We start from the raw sequence: 16,852 nt of genomic DNA on the forward strand, positions 1-16,852 counted from the left end.
CCGCCTACCAGCTCTTCCCCCCCCCCGCCCCGCTTCCCTTCCCTTCCTCCCGGCTCCCGCCTCCACGCCAGCGCGGGGCTCGGGCGGAGCGTGCAGGCCGCGGCCCCGCCGGCGGCGAGCGGGCTGACGGCGGGGGGGGGGGCCTCCCGCCGCAGGTGAGGGGCCCGGCCGCCGCCGCCCTTTGTGTGGGCCGCGGCGCGGGCAAGGACCCCGCACCGGCCCACCCCACCGCAGGGCCTCCCGGCGCGGCGGCGGTTGAAGGCCTCGGGGCGCCGTCGCCGCGTTTGTCCGTTTTGAGCTGTCCCATAGGGAGAGGCCAGCGGCGGGACGGGCCTCGCCGCGGGCTGCGGCGGCGGCTGCCGCCCTCCGAGCTCCCCGGCCGCCCCCGCGCCCCGCCGCACCTCGCCCTGAGGCGGCCTGGGCCCGGCTGCGGGAGGCCCGGACAGCGGGGGAGCCCCGGGCCGGGACCGGGACCGGGAGCGGACCATGCCGGAGCGGGCCCTGCCGTGGGCCGCTTCTCCAGTTTGAAAGTACCTCTGCTTCCCCGTCTTCTCTCCTTGAATGGTTGCCGCTTCCCACCTCCCACGGAGGGATGAGCTAGGCTCGGAGCTGGCGCCGGCTCGGGTCCCCGTGCAGAGCCCTCGGTAAGCCAAGGTTGGTATTTCTTATTCTTCCTCGCTGGGGGGGCACGCCAGCTTCCCCTCCCCGTTAGGCCAGTCTGGGATGCAGTCGCCGCTGGGTCGCTCCTGCCGCGGTTTTGGGGGAAAGGGGCGGCTGGGCTGGGCTGAAGTTTTGTATCCCATCAAACTCCGGCACTGGGTATGGTAGTGGCAAGCCCTCCCTTCACCTCGGCGGCCAAGGTGAGCTATGTAGGAGAAAGAGGAGATTCTGTGTACCAGCAGGGCTGTGATGTGGCCTTTGGGTGTTTTACTGCCCAAAATTGTGCCAGCAGACAAACTAATGCACTGTCCCCATAGGCAGAAGCGCGGTCTGGCACTGCCTGAGCTGTGGGGCACGGTCTGGTCTCACCTGAGTGCTGGGGGAGGCCGGGGTGCTGGGAGGTGGGTTTCTCTGGTGCTCCTTATCGCTCTAGTTTTAAATGCAATCAACACCTTTCTGGAAGACCAAGGTTTTACTTACCCTGGGTGAGGACGGGCAGTTTGATGCAGAAACGGGTTTGCTCTTGTGGGCTTAGGGGCTCGTGGCCCCAGAGCACCAGCTGCTGCTTCCCGCCAAGGCCTGGACGCTTCCTCTCTCTTGAGGTGTGTTGGTACTGCTGCTGTCTGCTGCTCACTGCTGGGTTTTACTCTTCTCTAAGTTGATAGCAGATTTTATTGGCTGTCTCTAGAAAGACTGGAACTTTTTTGTGAGCTAAACCCCTGTGGCGCTCTATAGTGCGGCCCAGCAGCAGCTCTGGTGTAGATTGTTTGACTCCAGTGTACTTTTATTCCATGGTTTGGTAGGAGGTTCAGCCAAGCCATTGCTTTAACGCTTCTTTTATCTTCACAGAGAGTGCTGCGCACGATACCCGTGGGTTCTGTGTTTTGTCTGCGGATAGGATAACGTTGAGGGCAAACCTTCCCTTGAGCTCTCTGGCTCTTCCTAGTCTACAAGTGCCGCCCGGAGAGAGGGAAATCTCTTACAGAGATCCCTGGGGTAATGTGCCTGATACCCGAGCTACAGGAGGAGCAGAACTGCTTCGCAGGGGTGTTTCAGCTGGGGTGGAATCAGATTGGGATCTGCCTCGATACTTGTAAAATCTAACCCAGTAGCTTCTCGATTGCACAGCATTTGGTGTACCTCAGCCCCTGCAGAGACCGATGTTCTCAGCCCGTGGCCCCAGCGGGGCTGGGAGATCCAGTACACTGACAGCGCTCGGAGTTGCGGCTGAGCTGTGCTGCCTCTCGTGATAGCACGCCACCGGCCAGGCAGAGCTTGACCCTTTCCAGGCTGAGCACGCCTTGTCCCAGGCCCTTCACACAGCAGCAAGGGGGGCTCCAGTTCTGGTTAGCTCCCCCACACTTGGTAGCTTTGCAGGGATGCAGGAGAGTTTTCAAAGTGAGCTGTGGGGGCCAGTTGACTAGAGAGTTGCCCATCTTTCCTCTGAGGCCTGACATGAGCTGTCTTCTTCCTTGCAGAGAGAGCTGCTCCCTGGGCTGCCTCCCTCACCCTTCCCAAATGCGAGCACATCACAGCCAGCACAGAGAAGGGCCTCCTCTTGTCTTCAAGGCACTTGCTTCTGCCTACTGTTCTTTTGTCCAAAAAAGAAAAAGCCAGACCAAACCAGTCCACGAAGAACTTGTGCTGATCTAAGGAGGAGGCTGTGACGTCTCAGTCACCTCTTTGCCTCCCAAGATCCTGGCTGTGGGCTGGGTTTTCTGTCCTCAGCTTCAGGGGATCAGCTACGGGGAATCAGGATCTTGGATACTTTCGATTTTGTTTTTACTTGAACCCTTTCAACCGAGAAGCTGAAGCTGTCACTGCTAAAATCCCATTTTTTTTTCCCAAGCATGTCAGAAAGCTGGCAGCAGCAACAGCAGCAACCACAGCAGCAGCCGCCGCCGCCACAGCAGCACCACGCTGGGGCAGCCGCCCTCCCAGAGCACTCCATCCCACCCAGCACTGCTGACAACCCCTTGGGCTGTGCCGTCTACGGCATCCTGCTCCAGCCGGACCCTGGCCTGCAGCACCACCAGCACGCCCCTGTCCAGGCTGGAGAGCCGTCCCACAAATGTGGTGTGTGTGGCCACGACCTCGCTCACCTCTCCAACCCCCATGAGCACCAGTGCTTGCCAGGCCATGACCGCTCTTTCCAGTGTACCCAGTGCCTGAAGATCTTCCACCAGGCCACTGACCTCCTCGAACACCAGTGCATCCAGGTGGAGCAGAAGCCCTTTGTGTGCGGTGTCTGCAAGATGGGCTTCTCCCTCCTGACCTCGCTGGCGCAGCACCACAACGTCCACAACGGCAACGCCATGAAGTGCTCTATCTGTGAAAAGACCTACAAGCCTCCCGAGACAGAGCATTCACAGCCTCTTGACCCCTCGGAGAAGCCCTATAGCTGCTCCATCTGTCAGAAAACCTTCAAGCACCTCTCGGAGCTGTCCCGGCATGAGCGCATCCACACGGGTGAGAAGCCGTACAAGTGCATGCTGTGCGACAAGAGCTTCAGCCAGTCGTCCCACCTGGTGCACCACAAACGGACGCACAGCTCGGAGCGGCCCTACAAGTGCACGGTGTGCGAGAAGACCTTCAAGCACCGCTCCCACCTGGTGCGCCACATGTACGCGCACTCGGGGGAGCACCTCTTCAAGTGCAACGTCTGTGAGCTGCACTTCAAGGAGTCGTCGGAGCTGCTGCAGCACCCCTGCACGCCCAGCGGGGAGCGGCCCTTCCGCTGTGGCGAGTGCCAGAAGGCCTTCAAGCGCCCCTCGGACCTGCGGCAGCACGAGCGCACGCACAGCGAGGAGCGACCCTTCAAGTGTGACCTCTGCCAGATGAGCTTCAAGCAGCAGTACGCGCTCATGCGCCACCGCCGCACGCACAAGGCCGAGGAGCCCTTCAAGTGCAACCTGTGTGAGAAGGACTTTGTGCAGCCCTCACACTTAGTGTACCACCAGCACGTGCACGGCATAGAAAACCTCTTCAAGTGCAACGTATGCCAGAAGGGCTTCAACCAGTCCTCGGAGCTGCTGCGACACAAGTGCGTGCAGAACGCGGAGCGGCCCTTCAAGTGCACGGTGTGCAACAAGTCCTACAAGCGGGCCTCAGCTCTGCAGAAGCACCAGCTGGCCCACTGCGCCGAGAAGCCGCTCAAGTGCACGCTCTGCGAGAGACGTTTCTTCTCCTCCTCGGAGTTCGTGCAGCACCGCTGTGACCCGGCCCGCGAAAAGCCCCTCAAGTGCCCCGACTGTGAAAAGCGGTTCAAGTACGCCTCGGACTTGCAGCGTCACCGGCGCGTGCACACAGGCGAGAAGCCCTACAAGTGCCCCTCCTGCGAGAAGGCCTTCAAGCAGCGCGAGCACCTCAACAAGCACCACAGCGTGCACGCCCGGGAGCAGCAGTACAAGTGCATGTGGTGCGGCGAACGGTTCCTGGACTTGGGCCTGCTGCAGGAGCACAGCGTCCAGCACACGGCCGAGGGTGCCTACCAGGTGGCTGCCTGCTTGCCGTGAGCCTCCCGCCCCTCGGCGGCTTTCAGCTTGCATGTGACGCTCCTGAGCCTCGGCCTCCCCTTCTCTCTCCTCGGTTGTAGACGGCCTCCAAGGAGTTTGGGGGAAAGGGGAGGTGCGATGGGCGGGCAGGTAAACTTTCCTCTCGCTTCTGGGGCTGATACACCACCTGTGTCACAGGGGTGACGGAGGACGGGAAAAGCTCAAAGGGGTGGAAAGGAGGGAGGTGGGGAGAGAAAACAATGCCTGTGGCTGCCTGGCATCCCCTGGAGTGTAGCTGACACTGTACCTGCAGTTCCAGTGCTGGGAGCCCAGCTGCCCACTGCCAGCCCTTTGCATGCGGCCCCTTTCCCCTGCCCTGCCTGGCGGGGTCGGCGGGGAGGGCTGGGTAACTCTGCTTCTGGAGAGGGCTCGGGAGCAAGGCAGAGCCAGCCCTCCCTTCTCCTGGGGTGCGCTGCTCGGTGAGGAAGCAGCAGGTTTCTGCTGCTGGGATCTCCCAACTTTCTTGGTCCAAGCTCAGTTGAGAGGACCATTTCAGATCATTACCGTTGATTGGCTGCCCCTGACCTCCCCTGCTCTCCCTCTTTCTAGAGCGTAGAAAGGGAAAAGCCATGGGGCTGCACAGCTCCAAAAAGCACTTTGGCATTGCTGCTTCTGCAGTCGCTGGCTGTCACACTGCGAGGGTTCTGAGCGAGCCTGCCCGCCCCCCATGCCTGCCAGCGGCACGGGGAAGAGTAGCAAGCGCTACACTGCTACTGGAGAGCGTGATGAGGAGAGCCTAGTGCCCTGCTCCTGGCCTGGCGTTTAAGAGCTGCTTCCTGAGGGATCTAGCTCTCCTGCCAAGACTTACCTCCAGCCCCCAGGGCCCTTCCCTCTTTGCACCGCTTGGGCCCGCAGTGTACTCCCAGGGGGGCTGGGCAAAGGGCCGTCCCAGCGGTTGGAACACTAAAGGGTGAGGCAAATAAACACTACAAATAACGTACAGCTCCAGAGATGTTGCCATCGCCGGTGGTAACCCATGCCGCGTGCCAGGGGCTTGGTGTCTGATCTGCTGGGGGGGAAGCAGAGCAAGCCAGGAGAATCCTTCCTGGCTTGCAGGCTCGGCTCCACGGGGAGGGAAAGGTTAGCGGTGGGTAAAGGAGGAGTGTATTTTTTTCCCCCCTCTTGCAGGAGTCATGTTTTACCCCTTTACTCTTTCTTTACCTCTTCTGTATTTTTCAGGTTTTGCACAGTTCTTGTAAACATCACTTAAAAATAAATTTCCCCTAGTAAGGTCGATGCAGCCTCAGGTGTTTTCCTCTGCAGGATTTTGCTGGCTTCTCATGACCAAGAGACTGGTTACATGCCAGTTGGATGCCTTGAAGGTTGAAGGCGTGCTTATTAGATTGCCCACCAGCCTTCCCCTCTCCATCTTTGGAGATATTAAGATGTTAAATACCCATCTGTGGAGATATTCAAGCCCTGACTGGATGCGGTCCTGGACAGCCAGCTGGTCAGCTGTAGCTGACCCTGCTCAAGCAGAGGGTTGGACTTAGATCTCCAGAGGTCCCTGTTGGCCTCAGCTCTTCTCTGGTCATAGCTGCCCCTCGTATGAGGTTGGAGTGTTGTGAGGAGCTGTAACTAGTGAACAGCAGCCAGTGCACAGGTCATTAGGACAAGTTTAATAAATGTTGTCCACAGCAAGTGTAGACAGATTAACCTTGTAGAGAGTTGGGCTGTGCCTGCACAGCTGGTAGGGGATGCTCATCCAAAAGGTGGAGAAAGGCTTCGGTTTCCATTTCCAGCACGGTGAGGGGAATGGGGTGTGATCTGGGGGGCTGGGACAGTGGGGCTGAGTCTTCTTCATGTGCAGCTTTAAGGAGGTTAAAGCAGACCTTGCTCTCTGCTGCCCAGGGAAGAGGGACTGATGGTTATCTTACTTCATGCTGCCATATAGATGTAGAACTTCCTACCGAGTATTCTGTCTGTGTTTTTTTTCTTTTTTTTTCTTTTTGCTTTTTTTTTCTTAAAGCAGTTTGTTAATATTCATTAAAAATACTGTATAGTTTAACTTAATGTCATACTGGATCTTTTTTTTTCTAAAAAAAAGAGATGTGATAACTTGGATTTTTCAAGAACTTTTTGGTTCTAGGTAGCTGGTTGTTGCTGTTTAATATGTAGTAAGTTCAGTGTATGCTTTACTGTAGGAGTAAAAATGGGTCCGAACCAAGGAAGGCTAATCCTGCCTTTACAGAAGGGCTTAGCAGTGCCGGGGGCTGCAAGCATGGGACTGGGGCCGGCCAGGGAGCACGGCACCCAGCTGAACCCTCACTCTGTGCCTGCCTTGGGCTGTGGTTAGCTCTGCCCTGTGTGGTTAGCACAGCTGCCACAGATCCCAAAGAGCCGGGGTTCAGCGATCACCCTGACCACTTGAGCACGGCACTGGCAGCCAGAATCGGCGCCCAGAGCTGGGCACTTGTGGAGAGGCTCACCTTTGATAGGAGGAGGGTGTAAAGTGGAGGCTGCTGGAGCCTCCGGGGGCTTTTGTGGCTCTGTTTCTTTCTGGAGCAGCTGTTTGCTAGAGGAGGAGTTTGGAGAAATCGTTCGTGAGGCCCCCAAATGACTGTGCCCTACACTCTTCCCTCCCCAGTGGCTCGGATGCGCTGGCCACAGAGCTGCTGGATCCTGTCCCCTTGGTACCAGCTGGGCACAGGGACTGCTGGGGAACATTTCTCTGGTGCTGAGCAGCTGGGAAAGCCCTCAGTGTCCCAACAAGGAGCTCCAGCTCCACTTGGGATGTGGCAACAGCCAAGCAGTGCCCTGGGCATAGAGAGCATCATCTGGGCTGTGCGCTCGGGGGCCCGTGCCTGGGGGAGTGGGGTGCTGTGAGGAGCTCGGTGGGGACGAGCCCAGGTCCAGGTCATCAGCCGATGCCTGTGAGTAGGTGCCTCCAGGTCTGAAAACATCTTGGTGCAGTATTAGAGCATCATAAAGCAGGACTGGCTGTGGGTCTGTGGTGACTCGGTCTCTTCATCTTGTTTGCTGCCTTGCAACAGCCCGAAATCCAGTAGAAGCCCGCGACGTTTTCTGCTGGCAGGTGGAGGACCTGGGTGGATTGGGCACCTGAGCAGCTGCTGAGAGCCTTGGATATATTTTTATAGGGAGATTGTCTAGTTGGAAGCAGCTGTGTTGCAAACAGGTGGGCTGAGGAAGCAGGTTGATCTCCGTTGCTGTGCCTTTGGGTCATGTTTTGTACTGCGAGGTGAGAGGTGATGGAAATAGCAGGAGGCACACGAGTGTCAGGAACGTGGTGCTGGGTGGAGAGGCAGGGGCTGGCCTGGGAGACCGATATCCCCCCGGCATCATGCCACGAAGGGCTCTCTGCTAACTGCTGGTGGTTCCTTTTCAAACCAAAGAGTAGTTGTGGCCAAAGCCTCTTGGGAGGAAGATGTGTTTTTACTCTGTACCTGTGTTGCACTTTGCTTCTGACATTTATTTCAAGAGACTCAGGCTTCTTCGTGCTGCCTCCGCTTGGCCTCTCGCATCTCTCGTCACCCCGCAGCACCCAGGAGGGTCACCGTGCTGGAGCTGGTGGTATGTCAGCCCCATGGCAAGTGCTCTTCAAGACCTGCTTGCTAGATCACCTGAGGATGCTTGGTAGGGCCGGAGTAGGGATGATCCATCTCAAAGGGCTGTTCTCTTCGGCAGGCAGCTTGAGCATAGGGTGCCGCTGAGGAGATGTTGGGGAGGGTTAGGCCGGCCAAAGGCAGCATGGATGTTGTCCAGGAGATAAATCCTGCTCTCTAGGACTGCTGTTCCTCTGGCTTTCTAGGTCCAGGAAGAAGGTAGTTTGTTACCTGGGCTTTTTTCTGTTCTTCACTCCTCCTTACCCTACCTACAGGGTGCCATTAGGCCCCTTCACCTCCACAGCTGTTTTGCTTATACTTTTATAAGACCCTCTAGGCTTCTTTGCCTTTTGTTCAGTTCTTTATTTGTAAGCAGCAATTTGGTTTTCATCCCTTTTTCCAATTTGATTGTGGGGTCTCTTCCCCTTCTCGCCCCTCTCACCCACCCCAAATTCCTCTCCCAGGCTGAGGCTGGATCCAGATGATACCAAACCACTGATGATGGTGTTTGGCACCCAAATCTTGCTGGAATCCAGTGGGTACTTCTGGTCCTTCCCCTGCGGCTGTCCATATCGCTGGACACGGGTGATACCTGTGGCCTGGCACCTTGGCTCAGCCGAGTCCTGTCTGTGGTACAGCTGGTGCAGCGAGCGAGTCTGAGCCAGCACCAGGAGCCAGAGCAGAGCTGTAGGGAACAGGCAGTGGGGTGAGAGCGGCCATTTCTGTGGTGGGTCCCTTTGCCACATCTCCAAGGCTGGGGGTTAGGTCAGTGAAGGGCTGTCAGATGTCCCTGGGGAGAAGTCATGGTGCTGGGATGGGGCCGGACCGCTCAGCTCCCCTGGGAACGCCTGCGGAGCGGCTGTGTGCATCAGGCAGGCAGCCGAACCAGGTTAGCCATGGTGTGGACACCCCTGGGACCACGGATGTGCCCAGATGGCCCTGCCCGCTCTCCAGGGAGTAGATGCCACCCCTGTGATCTGAGTGGCAAGATGTGCATGTCTTGAGGAGCAAGGGGGAAAGCGTCCTCTGACAGTGGTTTGGGACCATGTCTGGGTGCTCAGGCCTGACCTTGCACTATTCAGAGGCAGGAGAGCACTTTCTACACTTCCTTTGGGTATTTACCATCAAGTCCAGGCTGCAGCTGGGGCCTGGCTATTAATAATAAGCGAAAAAACCTTGTTGTTCTTCAGAGTTTGACTCTTCCTCCATTGGGTGGTGAGTTGACGTGCAGGAAGGTTCGTGCACACGCAGGCGTAATGCTGAGATGCAATAATGGCAGGCCGGCAAGGTTTGGGGATGACGACTCTCCCTTGGGCCCCGGTGAGCATGGCTTCTCCCCGGCTGCCGGGCTCCCTCAGCAGCATCTCCCGGCAGCTGCCTCTGCCACTTTCTGGACGTGAAGATGCTGCTCTCGCAGCGTGCCCGGGATGCTCGGCAGGGAGAGCAGGACCACAGGTGGGAGCTGGACTTGTCTCTGAATGCCTCCGAGCCGTGGATCCAAGCGGTTTCATGGCCGGTGAGGTTCTTGGGCTGCTCCTAATCTGCGCTCGTGCCTCCGGCAAGTTCCCAGGGCCGTGGGAAGTTGCAGCCAAGGATGACGAGGTTTGTGTGGCTTGCAGTGCCTTTAACACTGCTCTCCGTGTGTTTCTAGGATGATACTCCATGTATGTGTGTATATATATTGTATTAACACATCCTGCTTTTCTGTGTGAGTGTCAAATGGTTTTGCTTTACTAATAAATTTATAGTTATTTATACCTTCCCGTGGGTGTGTGAGGTTTCTGGAGCGGAGGCCATGTGCAGGGCACTGCCTCCCCTGTCTGTCTTTGTGCTCTGTCTAGCTCTGCTTGATATTTTTTTTTCCACATGTTCTTTCTTTCCCCTGAACTTTTTTGATGGAGAAATGATGGTTCATCCACCTGGTAACCAGAAGTCGAGACGCAGGGTACGGGCAGGCTCCCAGGGGCTGAAAGTGAAGTGGGCAGAGTGTGTGGTTTTGCCCCTTGCTAGAGGTGGACTACTCCCTGCCCAGGGCAGAGCTTGCTGCTGGGGCATCAGGGCAGAAGCAGGCAGGATTGTCTCCTTGTCGGAAAGGAGCATCTGTGTAGGAGGCAGAAGCTGATGCACGTTGTGCTCCGAGGACCTGAGCCCCATCCACGACTGTCTCAGGTCTCAGCTTTCCCAGAGGTCTTTATTTTTTGCATCCTCCCCATCCTGTGACAGCAAGAGAGGAGCCCGCTACCTGCAGACAGCCAGACTTGCTCCATCCCACGCCCAGGCCAGGTGAGATGGGTGTTTGTCTCTGGGTCGCTGAGAAAACACTTCTGGTTGAAGGTTTGGGAAGGGGATAGGATGGGAAACCAAGGCAAGTATGGGGACAGCCCTTACCCAGGATCCTGCGGCTGGGAGACATCTTAGCACCCCTTCTCGGCTGGCTGCTCCATGCAGAGCTCCTTAAATGACGGCGGCGAAGTGCTTGGGAGGAAGAGGAGGGCTGTCTCAGGGAAGGGGCAAGACCCCTTCGCCTTTGCTGACACTGATACTGGGCCACCAGCCCCTCCGTGGCTGGGCGTTAGTGCCACGAGCAGGATCGTGCCCGGTGGCGAAAGGGCGATACCTTTCCCAGCTGCCCTAATTTGTTCTTCCTGGCTGGATGATTTCCATGGGAAGATGAAACATCGAACCGCAGCCGATTGTCCTAACCCGTGCCCGTGTTAGAACTTTGCAGTTTGAGGAAACACTCCGTATCCTCGGGGCAGGCAAGCAAACTGCAGCGGCACCACCGGTGCTTTGTGTGGGCTTTTACTTTCTCACCTTTGTTTTCCCTAAATCACAGCAAGGCTAGCTAATTTTTGCAGTTTTTGCCGGAGCCGCAGGTTCTGGCTGTGGGAGGACCAGCAGTGGTTGGTGGGAGTGGCATCCCCTTGGCACTGTATAGAGAGCAACTCAAGGTCTTGTCGCTCTTCCAGAAGACCTTACCCGCTTGGAGCTGTTTTCTGTGCAGGTGTCATCGCCGATGCCTCCTGCCTTACCCCACAAATGTAAATACTGGGGATGCAAACAAAAGGACAGCAGAAGTGGATGGAAAGTAGTTCTCCAGCAAATGTGCCAGGAGCGCTGGCAGCATCACCCAGGTGAGGAGCAGAACCTTCCCCTTCCTCCCCGGCGTTCCTCCTGGGCGTTTGCTTGCCGAAATAAGTCAAAGACCTTTGTAGGCAGGTCTGGCTCGAAGAGTGTCCTTGGAGGAGATGCAGGTTTAGCCATCGACAGATGCTGCTTTTTTTGAACCCCTGGCTGTGTCAGCCGTTGGCTGGGGGTCTGAGCCAACCCCAAGGAGGGGGGAACCAGGGTGATAGGGGCTGCCTGGCCTGGGATGGGAGCCCAGAGCTCCTCTCCTGGCCGCCATGGAGGTTTACTGCTGATTCCTGCTGGGGCAGGGACAGCTCTGCCGGCCGGAGTCGCAGGGAGCGAAGTGAGCAGAACTGAGGTTGGGTAATGGCTTTGGTAGCTGCCAGACTCGAGACTCTGGCAAACACCTTTGATTCATGTTTCTGCTGTAAAAATCAGAGAGTAGTGCTGAGCTGTTAGCTGTCATCGCTGTGCTTCAGAGTGAACGGTATCTCAGAAATACAAGGATGCCTTTCAGTTGGCTTTCTCGGACCTGGCGGGAATGGAGTCCAGTTTGGGAGACCGCAGCTCTGTGCCTCAGTTTCCCTAGTGGTGAACCAAAGTTGCAGAGGTACTGGGCTGGGGCCAAGCAGGACAGATACTCATTGCTCGCCAGGCTGGGGACACCCATGGGGCTGGGGAAGGAGGAATTGGGCCAGGGGGCTCTGATGCCTCTCCAGAGAGCTCTGGCCAAAGACAGAAGCCAGGGATGGACGTCACACAGTGAAGCCGTGCCGGTACCAGGATTCCAGGGTGTGACAACGGCCGAGATTAGGGGCGATGGGAAAGGCTGGCAGTCATGCAGGGCCGCAGGTAAACGGATCAAGCGGCAATTCGCAGGCTCAGCAAAGGGAGGCTTAGCTCAGCCTGGCACAGATTTGCTGCCTCCTGCCTCAGATCCACTGGGACAGAGCCACGGGTGGAGCGTCCTTGGACACATCGCCCCGCACACATCACCCTTGCGTTGCTCCGCGGGGTTTCAGCAGCCCCGTTCCTGCATCTGCACATCCCTGCACCCGCCTGGGCGAGACAACAGCCTTCCCCGCAGCGCTGCCAGACTCCCAGCCGGCCGGTGAGTGCCCAGGGTGGCTTTGGCAGCTCCAGGGGTTTCGAGGATGTCAAAGTTGCTTGATTTTGGGATTTTCTTTGCACTATCCTGCACCAAAACCCAGGCTGGCTGCTGGGAGCCGAGGCGTTCCAGACAGCTGGATGCTGGTAATCCCATTTGCAGGCAGCACTGGGCTAATCCCCGCAGAGCCCTGAGCGGATTGGGGTGGGTTTGGGGGTCAGTGGCGAGCTGCGGTGGCCGAGGGAGCCCATGAGTCCCAGAGGTGGCTTCCCAGGGAGGTGACGGTGAGCGTGCGGGGGTAAGTGGCAGCGATAGAGACGAGGGATGTGGCTGGGATTCCTGTGGGGCCATCTCCACACATCATGGTGGGGGGGTTGGTGCTCCGAAACGGAGCTGGAGGATGAGCTGCAGCAGGGGAGCAATGGAGCAGGTCCATGAGGAGTGAAGCTGCGAGGGTGACGGAGCTGGGTATTGTGGAGGGGTTTGATCTGGTGCTGGAGCAGGGATGGAAAGGCGCCAGTGCTCCCTGCTCTGAATGGGGATGGGGTCTGTGCCCTGCTTCTCGCTCTCGGACACTGAGGCCCTTTGGCCGCTGGCACGACGGGTCGTGGCACTGGCCGGTGCCTGTGACACGAGGGGATTGCAATGGGTGTCGTCGCAGGCACATCCTGGCTCCTTATTCCTCTTCTTCCAGCAGCTTGTCTTTTGGGCACCCACTGGCGTGCCTGCCCCTCTCTCTTTCGGATGTGCTGGAGGAACGGCCCTGGCCCTCTGCTTTCCTTCCCAGGCCAAGGACAGGCTTAAGCTCCAGGCTTTTACAGCTGCGCAAGCTTATGTGGAGGGAGGAGACCTTGGCTGTCATGGGGGGCTCACTCTGACCCTGGGAGGCTTTTTCTGGGCTTCTTTGGGCTCAGAGGTGTTTGTTGGCCCTGGGCTTCTTTGGGACCTGCGAAGGTCCCAAATGCCACTGTGCCACACGGTGCCGCTGGGTTTTCCTTTGCTGTTCCTGGGGCGTTCACAGCTCCTTCATCCCTCGTAGCCAGTGCGAGGTAAAAGGCCATTTCTTAATTGGTTTCTGGTCATCAGGGCTCCTGTGAGGTGTTTACAGCCACCCTGTCCCACTTCGGGGACGTGGGGGTCTCTGGGAGAGCCCAGCCTGCTCGTGGGGTGCTGGGGGCTGGAGGTGCCGCGTGGGGGGATGCTTCGGCCACATCCAAACCTGACTCCCGGCCTCGCACAAGGCGAGGGCAAGCGAAGAGCTAAGGATGCGTGTCACCAGTCTGGGAACCTCGGCTCGTCAAGATTGAAGATGCCAAGGTTTGGGCAGCCCCCAATGAAACACCTGGAGGGATCTGAAGGCGTTCTGTGCGTCTGAGAGCTGAGTGAGGGGTTGATGCAAAGAGCCCAGCGCCGGATGGCTTCCAGCCCGTAACCTGCTGCGTAGATGGGGCTGGGGTCGTGTGTTCACCCAGGGTCGAAACTCCCAGTGCAGTCTCCTGGCTGGGCTGGACACGGAGCTCAGGGATCTGCTCTCTCCTGCCCTTCATGGGTGTCTCCTGCGAGCAGCAGCATGGGGGCTGCCCAAGATGCTCCTGAGTACCTTGTTGAGCAGAGTGGGGTGTCTTGGGAGGGGCATTTGGGGCAGAGCGGGGCTTTTTGATGGGGCAACGGCAGAAGACATCCCCAGTTTGAGCTGGGCGAGAGCCCCCAGCCCTTGTCCCTGCATGGGAACATGTAGCATCACTCAGCTTGCTGGTGCTGCATCCCAGTCTGGAGTCACATCAAGGAAGAGTGAGGGGGACCTGAAAAGACTGAGTAAACAGGGCTTGAACAGCTAAATCCCTGCTCTGCAACACCTTATTTCTACCTACCCTGTCAACATCCCGGCAGCCACGGCTGGCTGTCGCTGGCTGCCTTCGCTGCCTGCCCCAGCAGCCACCGTGACCCTGGGCCAGAACAGAAAGGTGACGGAGTAGAGTTGTTTCCTCGCGGCAGAACAAGTTGGTACGTGTGTAGGGACATGAACTTGCTTGTAAACAAATTCTGCTCAAATTGCTGTTGCTTTTCAGCCCTCGAATGAAAAACGACGGGGAGCGTAGAGGACTCCGAGCAGAGCGTCACGGTTTCTGTGATCTCTCTGCTGTGACTTCGTGAGAGCTTCTTGTGTGACCCCAGCCAGGGAGGGTTAGGCAAAAAAAAAAAAAACTAAATGAGGGGTTACATTTAGGAAAAGCAAGTTTAACTGAGCCTGCGAGCTGGAAATAGAGGGTGTAGTTTGCTCACGATAGAGGTGAGGGGTCAGGGGTTGAGCTGGGTTTGGTCTGGCCATGCTGCAGTGCCGCATTTCCCAAGCAGGACGTGGAAGCAGAAGGACACCAAGGACCATTTTGGGCTGCCCTGGGGACAACGTGAGCAGCTGGTGCACCCGGTGTCCCCCAGGGAGCCTGCACAAGTGCTGCTGGCCTCTCGCTGGCTGGAGACCCCCTCCTCGCTGCCTGCAGGTGGAGGGATGCTGGGCTGGATCGAGCGGGTGGTTCCCCAGCCCCCGGTGCCCCATCTGACGGAGGAGACCCCCCCGGCCCCAGCACGGGAACCAGAGCTGCCTAAGGTGAGCAGAGAACCAGTTTGGGAGGTACCGGGGACCCCTCAAGTGTGGTGAGGAGATGCCTGGTGCCTCTGCATCCAGCTTCTGCGGTACCCAGGGATGCTCCACAGCATCCTCAGGAGGGATGGGGACCAGGATGCATCCCCCCCTCTCCGAGCTGCTGGGAGGCAGTAGGAGGGATGGGGAATCCCTGGGGCTTGCAGCCACCTTTGAGCAGGGGACGCTGTCCCCTGCACCTCACTCTCTGACTCCTTCTGCCTTTTACCCTGAAGGCACCGACAGGAAAGGCCGGCGGCCCCGAAGATGCTGCTGACCATGCACACACCCAGGGTAAGGCCCCGTGGTGAGGGGACGCCAGCTCCTTTATGGGCTGGTCCCACTCCTGCCCAGCGTGCTGGGGCTGGTGGAGCAGTGGTGAGACCTTTCTTTTCTCTCCTGCTGCCATTGAAGAAGTGGAAAAGAAGGTGGGATTTGCAGTGCCTGAGGACCCAGGCTCCGTGTTTGAGAGGTATTGCTCTTGCACCCTCCAGCGTGCAGTACGGTTTGCATGGGTTTTTGCTTTCGGTTGGGGTCTGGATGCCTGGGACGGGGGGTCCCAGCCTGACTCACCCCCTTCCCTGGCAGCATGGGGAGCAGTGTGCTCTCCTGGCTCTCCCAGGGGCTGGAGAAGGTGATTCCCCAGCCGGTCCCGGCCCCAGGGACGCTGCAGGCACTCGGGAAGAGCTTTGAGACGAGCATTGACGTTCCCGATCAGGTAGGTGATAGATCTGGGTAACAGTCTGGTATATTTGGCCTTCTAGCTCTTTTTACCTTTTCTTCTTCTTCTTCCTTTTTTTTTTTTTTTTTTGTCCTCCTTCCTATCATTCTCCCAGTGCTAACTGGGAGCACTAACCCTGCCCTGCATGGGCTTCTGCCTTCATCCATTCCTGGGGAAAGGGCAGGTTTCCCTCCCCACGGCGGGATGAGCCCCTCCAGCTGCCGGGTGGGTGACAGTCTGTTTGGCTTTTCAGACAGAGGTCCAGATCCTCAAGGACGAGGAAGAGGATGTTCTGGGTAAGGAGAGCTGGAAGCCTGCAGCTTGCAGCATCCCAGGGGCCTTTCTGGGACTCCCAAATCCCACATCCCACCTACTCAATTGGTGATGTTTGTCCCTTGAGCTGGGTGATGGGAGGACTGGAAGCCTCGGCTCTGCCTCATCCCCACAGCCCCCCCTCATCCCCATGGCCTCGCTCTCCTTGCAGAGATTACCCCCTTCGATCCAGATGAGGACGAACTGGATGAATGCGAGCCCGAGGCTGGCTTAGATACCAGCACAGAGGAGTGGTGGGTCCCCCGGGGGATGTGGGAGGGCGGGAAGGGTGCAGGACGGGCTCCCGGGCCACAGTGCGCTCTCCTTGCAGGGCAGGAGCACGAGTGCTCAGCTGGCTGGTGCAGGGCTTTGAGAGGATGGTGCCACAGCCGGAGATGCTGAAAAAGCTGGAGGTGAGCACCACCTGGCCAGGGACTCCCGAGGGGCTGCTGGGCAGAGGTGACAGTGAAGCAGTCTCCTCATCCTCACGCATGGCCCGGCTGGGACCACGGGGAGGAAAACCCCAAAGGAAATTCAGCAGAGCAAAAGAGACCTCGGGGTGCAGTCCCAGTGCTCCCAGACCTGCCTACTTGCTGGGGGGACCCTCCATTTGGGGACCCGCTGGTGCCAGCAATGCTTTAATGGTCCATGTCAAGGAAATGGGGCCAAAACCGCAGCAAAGTGTGTGTGGGCTGTGCATGTGGGTCCCCTTGGGATGGGGGACGTGCCCAGCCAGGGTGGTGTGGGGCCGCACACAGTGCTTTGCCACGTCCATCCGTCCCTCTGTCCCTCTGCAGCCAGAGCCGAAGGAGCAGAAGCGCGAAGCCGCGGCGGGAGGTGAGTGATGCCCCCTTCCCTGGGTGGCCCTTTTGAAGGGGATGCTGTGCCTTTGAGAACCCGGGAGTGGGCGCTGGGGCTGCCCTGCGTCCCCATGCCCCGGGGTACCGACTGTGCCAGGAAGGGTGGGCACGCCGGAGTCACAGCACTGCCCCCACACCACATCTGTCCCCAAACCCCTCTTCCCAAGCCAGGTCCCCGGGGATGAATTTGACAGGGAGATCCCCCAAGCCTGTCCCTCTGCGGGAGGTGACCCTTCCTCACTTGCTCCCCTTCCCCAACAATTTATAAGATGACTGCTGTGTTGCCAATCCATGTTCTCCTTTG

General features: G+C 58.2%; 2 protein-coding genes across 6 annotated transcripts in view; both read left to right on the forward strand.

Moving 5' to 3' along the window:
• ZNF319 (zinc finger protein 319) lies at window positions 1-9,534 on the forward strand. 5 transcript variants are annotated; one of them, XM_086757776.1, is made up of 2 exons: window positions 1-644; window positions 2,510-9,534. In XM_086757776.1, the coding sequence occupies exons 1-2, from the start codon at window positions 562-564 to the stop codon at window positions 4,173-4,175; spliced, it is 1,749 nt and encodes a 582-aa protein (XP_086613902.1). In that variant the 5' UTR covers window positions 1-561; the 3' UTR covers window positions 4,176-9,534. The 5 variants fall into 5 exon arrangements, with proteins under 5 accessions (XP_086613902.1, XP_086613906.1, XP_086613903.1 ...); XM_086757780.1 differs by having other exon boundaries at window positions 2-654; XM_086757777.1 differs by having other exon boundaries at window positions 3-654; window positions 2,139-9,534.
• Window positions 9,535-9,953: 419 nt separating this feature from the next.
• Window positions 9,954-16,852, forward strand: part of CNGB1 (cyclic nucleotide gated channel subunit beta 1) — a 31,072-nt gene continuing 24,173 nt past the window's right edge. The window contains exons 1-10 of the mRNA XM_086758456.1: window positions 9,954-10,060; window positions 10,782-10,911; window positions 14,370-14,622; window positions 14,892-14,949; window positions 15,070-15,127; window positions 15,244-15,373; window positions 15,630-15,672; window positions 15,861-15,942; window positions 16,020-16,101; window positions 16,486-16,525. Of these exons, the coding sequence (XP_086614582.1) occupies window positions 10,832-10,911; window positions 14,370-14,622; window positions 14,892-14,949; window positions 15,070-15,127; window positions 15,244-15,373; window positions 15,630-15,672; window positions 15,861-15,942; window positions 16,020-16,101; window positions 16,486-16,525 (826 nt within the window). The 5' untranslated portion in view covers window positions 9,954-10,060; window positions 10,782-10,831. The remainder of the gene's footprint in view (window positions 10,061-10,781; window positions 10,912-14,369; window positions 14,623-14,891; window positions 14,950-15,069; window positions 15,128-15,243; window positions 15,374-15,629; window positions 15,673-15,860; window positions 15,943-16,019; window positions 16,102-16,485; window positions 16,526-16,852) is intronic.

Source organism: Chlamydotis macqueenii, chromosome 13 (genome assembly GCF_036417535.1).
Source record: "Chlamydotis macqueenii isolate bChlMac1 chromosome 13, bChlMac1.mat, whole genome shotgun sequence".
Lineage (NCBI taxonomy): Eukaryota > Metazoa > Chordata > Aves > Otidiformes > Otididae > Chlamydotis > Chlamydotis macqueenii.